The 11,892-nt window shown below is 43.5% G+C and overlaps 1 protein-coding gene across 1 annotated transcript; it reads right to left on the bottom strand.

The window, feature by feature from the left end:
* Positions 1 to 9,692: 9,692 nt before the first annotated feature.
* LOC123444738 (probable jasmonic acid carboxyl methyltransferase 1) lies at positions 9,693 to 11,414 on the bottom strand. Its single transcript, XM_045121560.1, has 4 exons — positions 11,202 to 11,414; positions 10,606 to 10,998; positions 10,275 to 10,541; positions 9,693 to 10,149 (listed from the first exon to the last, which is right to left on the bottom strand). Exons 1-4 carry the CDS (start codon positions 11,274 to 11,276, stop codon positions 9,799 to 9,801), a joined length of 1,086 nt encoding a protein of 361 aa, XP_044977495.1. The 5' UTR covers positions 11,277 to 11,414; the 3' UTR covers positions 9,693 to 9,798.
* Positions 11,415 to 11,892: the final 478 nt, after the last annotated feature.

Raw genomic sequence — 11,892 nt, forward strand, 5'->3', positions numbered from 1 at the left:
ATCACATCCCCAAACTTTAAGAAATGATAACTTTGGCCTTTTGCCATGCCACAGTTCGTATGGTGTCGTCTCAATGGATTTTGATGGTGCCCTATTTAAAGTGAATGCAGCTGTTTCTAATGCATAACCCCAAAATGATAACGGCAAATCAGTAAGAGACATCATAGATCGCACCATCTCTAATAGAGTACGATTACGACGTTCGGACACACCATTACGCTGTGGTGTTCCAGGCGGTGTTAACTGTGAAACAATTCCACATTGTCTTAAGTGAGAACCAAACTCGAAACTCAGATATTCACCCCCACGATCAGACCGTAGGAACTTGATCTTCTTGTTACGATGATTTTCCACTTCACTCTGAAATTGCTTGAACTTTTCAAATGTTTCAGACTTGTGTTTCATCAAGTAGACATAACCATATCTACTTAAATCGTCAGTGAAGGTGAGAAAATAACGATATCCGCCGCGTGCCTCCACGCTCATCGGACCACACACATCGGTATGTATGATTTCCAACAAGTCACTTGCACGCTCCATTGTTCCAGAGAACGGAGTCTTAGTCATCTTGCCCATGAGGCATGGTTCGCACGTGTCAAGTGAATCAAAGTCAAGTGACTCCAAAAGTCCATCAACATGGAGTTTCTTCATGCGCTTTACACCAATATGACCTAAGCGGCAGTGCCACAAAAATATGGCACTATCATTGTTAACTCTAACTCTTTTGGTCTCAATGTTATGTATATGCGTATTGCTATCAAGATTCAATATGAACAATCCTCTCACATTCGGTGCATGACCATAAAAGATGTTACTCATAGAAATAGAACAACCATTATTCTCTGACTTAAAAGAGTAACCGTCTCGCAATAAACAAGATCCAGATATAATGTTCATGCTCAACGCAGGCACTAAATAACAATAATTTAAGTTCATCACTAATCCTCACGGTAACTGAAGTGACACTGTGCCGACGGCGATTGCATCAACCTTGAAACCATTTCCTACGCGCATCGTCACTTCATCTTTCGCCAGCCTTCGTCTATTCCGCAGTTCCTGTTTCGAGTTGCAAATATGAGCAACAGAACCGGTATCGAATACCCAGGCACTACTACGAGAGCCGGTTAAGTACACATCAATAACATGTATATCAAATATACCTGATTTTTCTTTGCCCGCCTTCTTATCTGCCAGATACTTGGGGCAATTGCGCTTCCAGTGACCCATACCCTTGCAATAGTAGCACTCCGTTTCAGGCTTAGGTCCAGCTTTGGGTTTCTTCGTCGGATTGGCAACAGGCTTGCCGCTCTTCTTCGAATTTCCCTTCTTGCCTTTGCCGTTTCTCTTGAAACTAGTGGTCTTATTCACCATAAACACTTGATGCTCTTTACGGAGTTCAGACTCTGCGACTTTCAGCATCGCAAACAACTCGCCGGGAGACTTGTTCATCCCTTGCATGTTGTAGTTCAACACAAAGCCTTTATAGCTTGGCGGCAGTGATTGAAGGATTCTGTCAGTGATAGCTTCTTGCGGGAGTTCAATCCCCAGCTCAGCTAGACGGTTTGAGTACCCAGACATTTTGAGCACATGTTCACTGACAGATGAATTTTCCTTCATCTTGCAGGCATAGAATTTATCGGAGGTCTCATACCTCTCGATCTGGGCGTTCTTCTGAAAGATAAATTCCAACTCCTGGAACATCTCAAATGCTCCATGACGCTCAAAGCGACGTTGAAGTCCCGGTTCTAAGCCATACAAGACTGCACATTGAACTATTGAGTAGTCCTCCTTACGTGCTAACCAAGCGTTCTTAACATCCTGATCAGCCGTAGCGGGTGGTTCATCTCCTAATGCAGCATTAAGGACATAATCCTTCTTCCCAGCTTATAAGATTAGCTTAATATTACGAGCCCAGTCTACAAAGTTGCTTCCATCATCTTTCAACTTAGATTTCTCTAGGAACGTATTAAAATTCAGGATGACTGTCGCGTGAGCCATGATCTACAACACAAATATATTCAAAGTGGACTTAGACTATGTTCAAGATAATTAGAGTTTAACTAAATCAGATTATTCGCTAAACTCCCACTCAAAAAGTACATCTCTCTAGTCATTTGAGTGGTTCATGATCCACTTACACTAGCTCAAGTCCGATCATCACGTGAGTTGAGTATAGTTTCAGTGGTAAGCATCCCTATGCTAATCATATCATCTATATGATTCATGATCGACCTTTCGGTCTCATGTGTTCCGAGGCCATGTCTGCACATGCTAGGCTCGTCAAGCTTAACCCGAGTGTTCCGCGTGCGCAACTGTTTTGCACCCGTTGTATGTGAACGTTGAGTCTATCACACCCGATCATCACGTGGTGTCTCGAAACGACGAACTGTAGCAACGGTGCACAGTCGGGGAGAACACAATTTCGTCTTGAAATTTTAGTGAGAGATCACCTCATAATGCTACCGTCGTTCTAAGCAAAATAAGGTGCATAAAAGGATTAACATCACATGCAATTCATAAGTGACATGATATGGCCATCATCACGTGCTTCTTGATCTTCATCACCAAAGCACCGGCACGATCTTCTTGTCACTGGCGCCACGCCATGATCTCCATCAACGTGTTTCCATCGGGGTTGTCGTGCTACTCATGCTATTACTACTAAAGCTACATCCTAGCAAAATAGTAAACGCATCTGCAAGCACAAACGTTAGTATAAAGACAACCCTATGGCTCCTGCCGGTTGCCGTACCATCGACGTGCAAGTCGATATTTCTATTACAACATGATCATCTCATACATCCAATATATCACATCACATCGTTGGCCATATCACATCACAAGCATACCCTGCAAAAACAAGTTAGACGTCCTCTAATTTTGTTGTTGCATGTTTTACGTGGTGACCAAGGGTATCTAGTAGGATCGCATCTTACTTACGCAAACACCACAACGGAGATATATGAGTTGCTATTTAACCTCATCCAAGGACCTCCTCGGTCAAATCCGATTCAACTAAAGTTGGAGAAACCGACACTTGTCAGTCATCTTTGAGCAACGGAGATACTCGTAACGATGAAACCAGTCTCTCGTAAGCGTACGAGTAATGTCGGTCCAAGCCGCTTCAATCCAACAATACCGCGGAATCAAGAAAAGACTAAGGAGGGCAGCAAAACGCACATCACCGCCCACAAAAACTTTTGTGTTCTACTCGAGAAGACATCTACGCATGAACCTAGCTCATGATGCCACTGTTGGGGAACGTCGCATGGGAAACAAAAATTTTCCTACGCGCACGAAGACCTATCATGGTGATGTCCATCTATGAGAGGGGATGAGTGATCTATGTACCCTTGTAGATCGTACAGCAGAAGCGTTAGTGAACGCGGTTGATGTAGTGGAACGTCCTCACGTCCCTCGATCCGCCCCGCGAACAATCCCGCGATCAGTCCCACGATCTAGTACCGAACGGACGGCACCTCCGCGTTCAGCACACGTACAGCTCGACGATGATCTCGGCCTTCTTGATCCAGCAAGAGAGACGGAGAGGTAGAAGAGTTCTCCGGCAGCGTGACGGCGCTCCGGAGGTTGGTGATGACCTTGTCTCAGCAGGGCTCCGCCCGAGCTCCGCAGAAACGCGATCTAGAGGAAAAACCGTGGAGGTATGTGGTCGGGCTGCCGTGGAAAAGTCGTCTCAAATCAGCCCTAAAACCTCCGTATATATAGGTGGGAGGGAGGGGACCTTGCCTTGGGGCTCAAGGAGCCCCAAGGGGGTCGGCCGAGCCAAGGGGGGAAGACTCCCCCCCCCCAAACCGAGTTGGACTTGGTTTGGTGGGAGGGAGTCCTTCCCTTCCTTCCCACCTCCTCCTTTTTTTTTTCTTTTCTCTTGATTTTCTCTTCTTGGCGCATAGGGCCCTTTAGGGCTGTCCCACCAGCCCACTAAGGGCTGGTGTGCCACCCTCAAGGCCTATGGGCTTCCCCGGGGTGGGATGCCCCCCCGGTGAACTCCCGGAACCCATTCGTCATTCCCGGTACATTCCCGGTAACTCCGAAAACCTTCCGGTAATCAAATGAGGTCATCCTATATATCAATCTTCGTTTCCGGACCATTCCGGAAACCCTCGTGACGTCCGTGATCTCATCCGGGACTCCGAACAACATTCGGTAACCAACCATATAACTCAAATACGCATAAAACAACGTCGAACCTTAAGTGTGCAGACCCTGCGGGTTCGAGAACTATGTAGACATGACCCGAGAGACTCCTCGGTCAATATCCAATAGCGGGACCTGGATGCCCATATTGGATCCTACATATTCTACGAAGATCTTATCGTTTGAACCTCAGTGCCAAGGATTCATTTAATCCCGTATGTCATTCCCTTTGTCCTTCGGTATGTTACTTGCCCGAGATTCGATCGTCAGTATCCGTATACCTATTTCAATCTCGTTTACCGGCAAGTCTCTTTACTCGTTCCGTAATACAAGATCCCGCAACTTACACTAAGTCACATTGCTTGCAAGGCTTGTGTGTGATGTTGTATTACCGAGTGGGCCCCGAGATACCTCTCCGTCACACGGAGTGACAAATCCCAGTCTTGATCCATACTAACTCAACTAACACCTTCGGAGATACCTGTAGAGCATCTTTATAGTCACCCAGTTACGTTGCGACGTTTGATACACACAAAGCATTCCTCCGGTGTCAGTGAGTTATATGATCTCATGGTCATAGGAATAAATACTTGACACGCAGAAAACAGTAGCAACAAAATGACACGATCAACATGCTACGTCTATTAGTTTGGGTCTAGACCATCACGTGATTCTCCTAATGACGTGATCCAGTTATCAAGTAACAACACCTTGTTCATAATCAGAAGACACTGACTATCTTTGATCAACTGGCTAGCCAACTAGAGGCTTGCTAGGGACGGTGTTTTGTCTATGTATCCACACATGTAAATGAGTCTTCATTCAATACAATTATAGCATGGATAATAAACGATTATCTTGATACAGGAATTATAATAATAACTATATTTATTATTGCCTCTAGGGCATAATTCCAACAGAATTGTCCAAAGGCATGGCATGGGCAATTCCACGGCAAAAAAAAGGGTTCCACTATAATCCTTGAAGCGGTGGCCGATCAGGAGACTTGGATTTGGCATGCATTCTTTGGAATGCCTGAATCTTTGAATGATACCAATGTTGTCAACCGGTCACCACTGATGAATAAGATTGCAGATGGTGAGTTGCCACCGGTGCAGTTTGTAGCAAATGGCCGTACGTACAACTATGGCTATTATCTAGCGGATGGCATCTATCCAAAGTGACAAACCTTCGTGAAGCCGTTGAAAAAGCCGGAAGGTAAGAAAAATCTTGATTTCCACAATGCTCAGGCGGCTTCTAGAAAAAATATGGAGAGAGCATTTGGGATTTTACAAGCCCAATTTGCTATTGTTAGAGGACCGGCTAGATTTTGGGATCAAAAAATGCTTTGGTACATCATGCACGCTTGTGCGATCATGCACAACATGATCATCGAGAATGAGCGTGGCCAAGATTTAGATTACTCACAGTATGAGCTCTTGGGACATCCCGTGCGAGTGCGACGGAGGGCTGAAAGGGTAGCCCGTTTTGTTGCCTCCTATCATGCCATTCGGCGTCCCGCAACGCACAATGATCTTCAGAAGGATCTGATTGAAGAGTGGTGGGCATGGCATGGACGACAAAGAGCATGATTTGGTTTGCATTATTTGTATTGTATTGTATTTGTATTTGTATTGTATTGTTCATGAACTATTGGTTGTGTTTATTGCATTATTTGTTGTACTGAAGGATAGACTATTTGTTTGAGTTGTAAGACTATTTATTGTTGATTTATTTTGTTTGTTTGATCGTTTTTGCGCCTATTTTTTGAAATGTATATGTGGTGTATATGTCGTTTGTGCGTGCTGCGCGCGCTGCATTTTTGGACACTGCTGGAGCGACGCGCGCGCGCTGCATTTTTGGGCACTGCTGGAGCGGCGCGCGCGCTGCATTATAGCGCGGCTGCTGGAGTCAGCGCCTATCCCCGCGCTAAACCAGCCGAAGCGCGCGCTGCAAACGCATTTTTTGGGCGCGGCGCGAAGCACGCCAGTTGAAGACGCTCTTATGAAGTATATTCGTTGGAGAAAAATTAGTGTTGAAGTCAAATATTATGCCCAGGCATCATGGACATATTTTTCTTTTATACTGTTCTCTCTTGATTGTTCCTCGTCCAGGTTGCGTGTGGGGAAGAGGTGTGGTGGCGGCCAAGACGAGAACAAGGGGAAGCCGAAGTCCCTGGATGTCGTGTTCATCACAGGTGCTCTTTCTCTTTCATTTTTTTTTGTACTTTATCGTAGAAAGGCTTTCTATGGAAAATTAGGTTCAAAACTCAAATGTAGATTCTAAACTACTCTTTTGGTTGTTACTGCTCTGCCCTTCAAATTCTTTTAAGAAAAAAAAGAAAGATAAATATAATAATTATGCATCTCATTATTCTAGCCAATTCGAAGCTTTGTCCCAAGTGCAAGCAACCCGTTGAAAAAATAAATACAGTATGAACTGACAGATCAACTAACAACCTGTTGATCTTCGAGTCTTTGAAACCTGATCATTATAACTGTCTAATAAGTCAGTATTGTTCAAGGCTTTCTGAACATGCATATTAGTACATACACATACAAGTTTGGTGTTAAGGCTCGATGAAATATTTGTAAATGTTTGACAAATTCGAGCCGGGATGCCGCCGTTTAGTTTTCTGAACATGCTTTGTTATTAGTCAGGTTCTGTTTCAAAAAAGAAATGTATGTTAGGTTGGCTTTGCAATTGCTACTTCACTAGCTCAGCTTAACCTTAGGAAAATGGGGTTGCAAGACAATTGTATTTTTATTGTTCACTGTCCATCACAAAACTGAGCGTGAAATTTATGCTTCTTTCGTGTCTGCATTAGTAGCTTTCAATTCCATACAAATTTAATGATCATTTTGTTATCCAATCACTAATAAGGTTATGTTGTTAACACATAGATCTATTTTTACCAGTTGAAGAATCTTAACACCCAACTTATCTGAAAACTTAAAATAGAGAGCATACAATTTTTTCTATTTGTGTCAGGTATACTATGAAATATCAACTATTATAAATTTTTACGGATGCCTATATTTCTCAAAAGTTTCTTGCTGAACACGTAGTTTTTTCCTTGTTGGCTCCATATACTATATTTCACATGATCTTTATAATTTTATTTGGTGTTTAATTTAATTAGGTGATTAAATAGCCTTGGTTATCCCAATATGTAGTAAACACTTTATGCCTCTTATTGTGTGGAATATTTTTTCTTGTTGGCTCCATATACTATGCATATGTATTTTTACCTATGGTTTACTACTAAACTATCAATGTTAAACAAAGGATGTCATCCCCATAGTTGTAGGCATCCCTGAACACTAGATAATGTACTTGGGCTGGAAAAACTTTGTGACATATATGGGGATAGGGAGTTGGGGTTGGAAGGATCGGTTTAGCTATTAGTGAGTTTTTATGCTCTTTTTGGACATGACAAGAAAAGTTGAATGACATGTGCACATGTTGGTGCCATGCTTTTGAAGCGTTGATGCAGACTAACAAGCATTTGTGTCGTAAAGCAATAAAAAGGTACAGTATATACATGTTTCTAGCATTTTTCCTATTTTCATTCCCATTTGTTTATCCGGGCACTTGCTAATCTTACAAGCTATCTATTGTATATTGCCATGTTGCCTTTGTTGCATTGAGATATACACTGAGGTGATGCCATGTATTATCTGTCATTTTAGGGTTATGAAAGGAATGAAATTACGAGGCAATGTTGATTTGCATGTTATGCATCTTGACCAACTTATTTGATGATGTTTAACTCCTTATTCTCTCATTCTTCTGTACCAGTTGCTAAATGAGGCTGGTTTCTCCTGTCAATTATAGGTGTAAAATAAAGTCACAATATGACCAAGCAATGAAAAAATGCTACCTTCATATGATTGTCAATCTTTTTAACCAACCGTCTCATGCAATGGAGTAAATGTATTCACATCATGATGTGCACATACTCACATCTATAGCAGCTTATATCGGATGGTGCAGTGGCGGTGCCAGGATCAGAAGTCTGTGATGTCATTTCAGATTTGTGATGTCGAATACACGTGTTTTCAATGAATTTATAAAAAAAAAATACATGATTTATACTTGTGCACAAATGATTTGCTAAAAACATGTGTGGTCAATTGACCACACTCCTCTCAAAGTGGCTTCATCACTCGGATGGTGGTGAGGATAGGGTCGGACATGTACCTACTTGTGCGGTGGCATAAAAGGTCCCCTCCGTTCGCAATGCAAACAAAAAGGCATTGTTGACTGAATTCAAAAGAACATGCACCACTCAAATCTAAGAAATCACCCCCTCCCCCCTTTCCTCGCAAGGTCAATCCAACAAGCAAGCCATTTCCCTGGCTAGGTAATCAGGGGCATTGGATTGTTCTCTTGGAGGAAAGAATTCTCAAATGTACTAGATTGAGCAATATAGTTGTGGGCTTCAATGATTAATGTTGATTAATGTTCTTGTGTTTGATTCGAAATATATCACTAGACTCGGTGAATCTATGACTATATATTTTATCTATAGAGACATTTGATTGTCTTCTATATGTGACATACTATAGGACTATGAGATGCCTCCTAAGTCCTAACTAAGATGAATGAGAAAAATTTGATGTTGCGGTTACACGTGTGTTGCACGTACAATGTTACTAGTACTCCACAGGAAGAAGCACCAGCTTGTAATTTGTACACAGGAAGTTGCCTTTTGCTCACGCAGGTCACTGCGGTGTGGTTCGGGATCAGTTGGGAAAGGACACTTCGAGCGTGCATGTCAGCATGTGCGGTGTGATTCAGGATCAGCTGGGACAGGACACTTCGAGTGTGCATGTCAGCATGTGCGACCTCTGAGGCGATGGCGCTCTCTGACGGCGTCGGGCGGAGGCTATGACGGCGCTTGGAGGCAGAGAGGAAAGGGGGAACGGCCGTCGGGCGGAGGCCATGACGGCGCTTGGAGGCAGAGAGGGAAGGTGGGAGCGGCCGTCGGGCGGCGGCCATGACGGCGCTTGGAGGCAGAGAGGGAAGCGGGGAACGGCCGTGAGGGATAGGTGGCGTCACGAGGAGGTGAGATGACATGGCGGCCATGTCCGATTGAGAACCGGGTACTACGGGAACGAGAAACCATGATCCAGTGCGTGCTGGCTGTCATGCCACTTGCATGGTCACCACCGATTTTGACATGCCATGGGGGGGTTTAGACATTTTCTGGATTCCAAAATCTGGCCAAGGTATGACTCACTGATGATAGGTGATAGCTAGATGAGATACATGAGAGATGGGCGCAAGGGGGGGGGGGCTTTTTCGTCAAAATGGAGTATAACATGTTTTTGCAGTTTCACCGGAACTAAAAGAACGTGTTACTATATTTAGTTACGGAGGGAGTATGAGATTACAGAAAGGAGAAAAATATCATGTATGTACCTTTGCAGAACTTCAATATCACTTCATTGCGTTGTGGGGCATATATACTTTTATTTTTTTTATTTTTGAGAATTTCATACCTCACAATGCAATTTCAGCACACATTTGCCTTTTTCGTCTCTCACAAATCCGATTAAGTTTGATGTTGAACTTTACAGACATGACACAAATTGGTGAGGGATACAGGCTAGCAGCAGCAACACTTCAGTTGTCATGTCATGCCTTGGTGAGTGATACAACCAGCATAACTCTCGGGTTTCTGGTGTGTTTAACCTGTGATCTGCGCTGTAGGCTCAAGTGCTTCTCGCCGGTCCTCACGAATTCATCCATGATCTCTCCGTGCGATCCAAAATGCTGGACTATTATCGGCTCGAAAGCAGCTCTCAGGCTATTCACCATCCTGTTTGGGGTGAGGAGCGCCCTGTCCATGCCGCTTATAGGGTCGTGCACCCGCATCTCTGTGACTGAGAAGGAGCCCTCTTCTTGGATGATCTCTCTCAGCTCTTCATCGGAAGGTCCATGCACCGGTATGTACAAAGAATCAAGCCTTTCTTTGTCAATAACACCCTGTTAGTTATCCAAAGCACAACATCAGGATGTCAAATGCTCACATGCTCATAAGCAAATGAAAACATAGTTAAGAAGTAAAGCTTGTGTTCCCGCAAAGAAAAAGTAAAGAAGTAAGTACTTACCTCTGAGGCCATGGCGCCTAAAATCTGAACTGCAGTTCCCCAGACGAGAGAGCTCTCGTTGACGGGCTCATCAGAACGCCTCCCCGGGAGGGAAACAACCATCCGGCCTTCTGGGACCAATTCTTTGGCTCTCAGCTGCAGGAAAAGTGTGAAATCTTTCCTGAATTGCCGTGCATAAGCTCCAGTGACCATTGGGAGTCTTTCACGCCTGACATTCTCATCAATGTCATATGCTGGGATTTGGTTTATCCTTAAATCTTCAGGAGCCTGTGCCTCTGAACGATCAGATGGTGAAGGGTCGAATGCTACTGGGGTGGTGTCAAACTCATACCTTTGAGAGCCAATGAAGGCCGTTGGATGAACAGAAAAGATGCACGGAGCCACTAGGGAAGAGCCTCTCATAGAATGACCCTGGTACAACACCAGTTACAACAACAGGCTCGCCGATTTGCCGGACCGCAACCAGGCTTTTCACCACCGCATTGAAGTCATTGTATGGGAGATCATTGAGGACTACACAGACTTCCGGAGGTGGCTGCTGCAACTGAAGAAAGTGGCTGCGGGTGGCCTCAAGAGCAATTGACACCAGTGCTACTGCGTTTGGGCCAGAGGAGCAGCCCAAGTCCGCAATCACCATCTTGCCGGGCGACAAGGTGGTGGTGTTGCTGCATAATTCGATGGTCGCTGCTTCTATCAGGGGCTTCATCCTGTTCTGCTCAGCACTCTGCAGTCGACTTGTACTTCAGAAATCTAGTTTAATCTTTCCAAATACAGTATTGTTTTTGTTTTTCATTATGGTGTTACTTTAGTTGTTAGTAATAAGATATATTATGAACAAATTCTTGATGACACAGTTTCAGAGCCAAGTTTCAGGAGAAGGGTCCATAGAAACAACACCCCTGAACTAATTAAGAGAGTAGAAATTACCTGAAAACTGGAGTTGTGAGCGTAGCTAGTTTGGCCTTGTCCTTGATTCATATGCACCATCTGTTTGAAAGCCATGGCTTTGCTTGCAGCAGGGCTAACCTCCAAAGACTTGAGCCTGTGAAAGGAAGATTAGGAAAGAGACGGTGAGTTGGTGACGATGTACTGGAAGTTCAGCTCTTGTTTTTTTTATGCTAATTGGGGATGATTCTTCTGGCTGCTTCTGGGTGAAGCAAATGGGTCAACGTGCTTATCAGTCCTAGGGCCAGATCATACACAGGTTTAATAAAAGATTCGGTCAAACTCAAATCAGGATATAATACATTAACAAGTACTTCCTCCGTAAACTAATATAAAAACATTTAGAACACTATTTTAATAATCTAAACGTTCTTATATTAGTTTACAGAGGGAGTACTCCCTTCGTTCCTAAATATAAGCCTTTTTAGAGTTTTTACTAGAAGATTATATACAGATGTATATAGACATATTTTAGAGTATAGATTCATTCATTTTGCTCCGTATGTAGTCTATTAGTGAAATCTCTACAAAGACTTATATTTAGGAACGAAGGGAGTAATAATCTATCACTACCAGAGTTTGTTTTATACCAGCTACTTCCTCCATAAAGAAATATAAGAGCGTTTAGATCACTAGTACTTTATAGTGATTTAAACGCTCTTATATATTTTTT

Source organism: Hordeum vulgare, chromosome 3H, assembly GCF_904849725.1.
Source record: "Hordeum vulgare subsp. vulgare chromosome 3H, MorexV3_pseudomolecules_assembly, whole genome shotgun sequence".
Classification (NCBI taxonomy): domain Eukaryota; kingdom Viridiplantae; phylum Streptophyta; class Magnoliopsida; order Poales; family Poaceae; genus Hordeum; species Hordeum vulgare.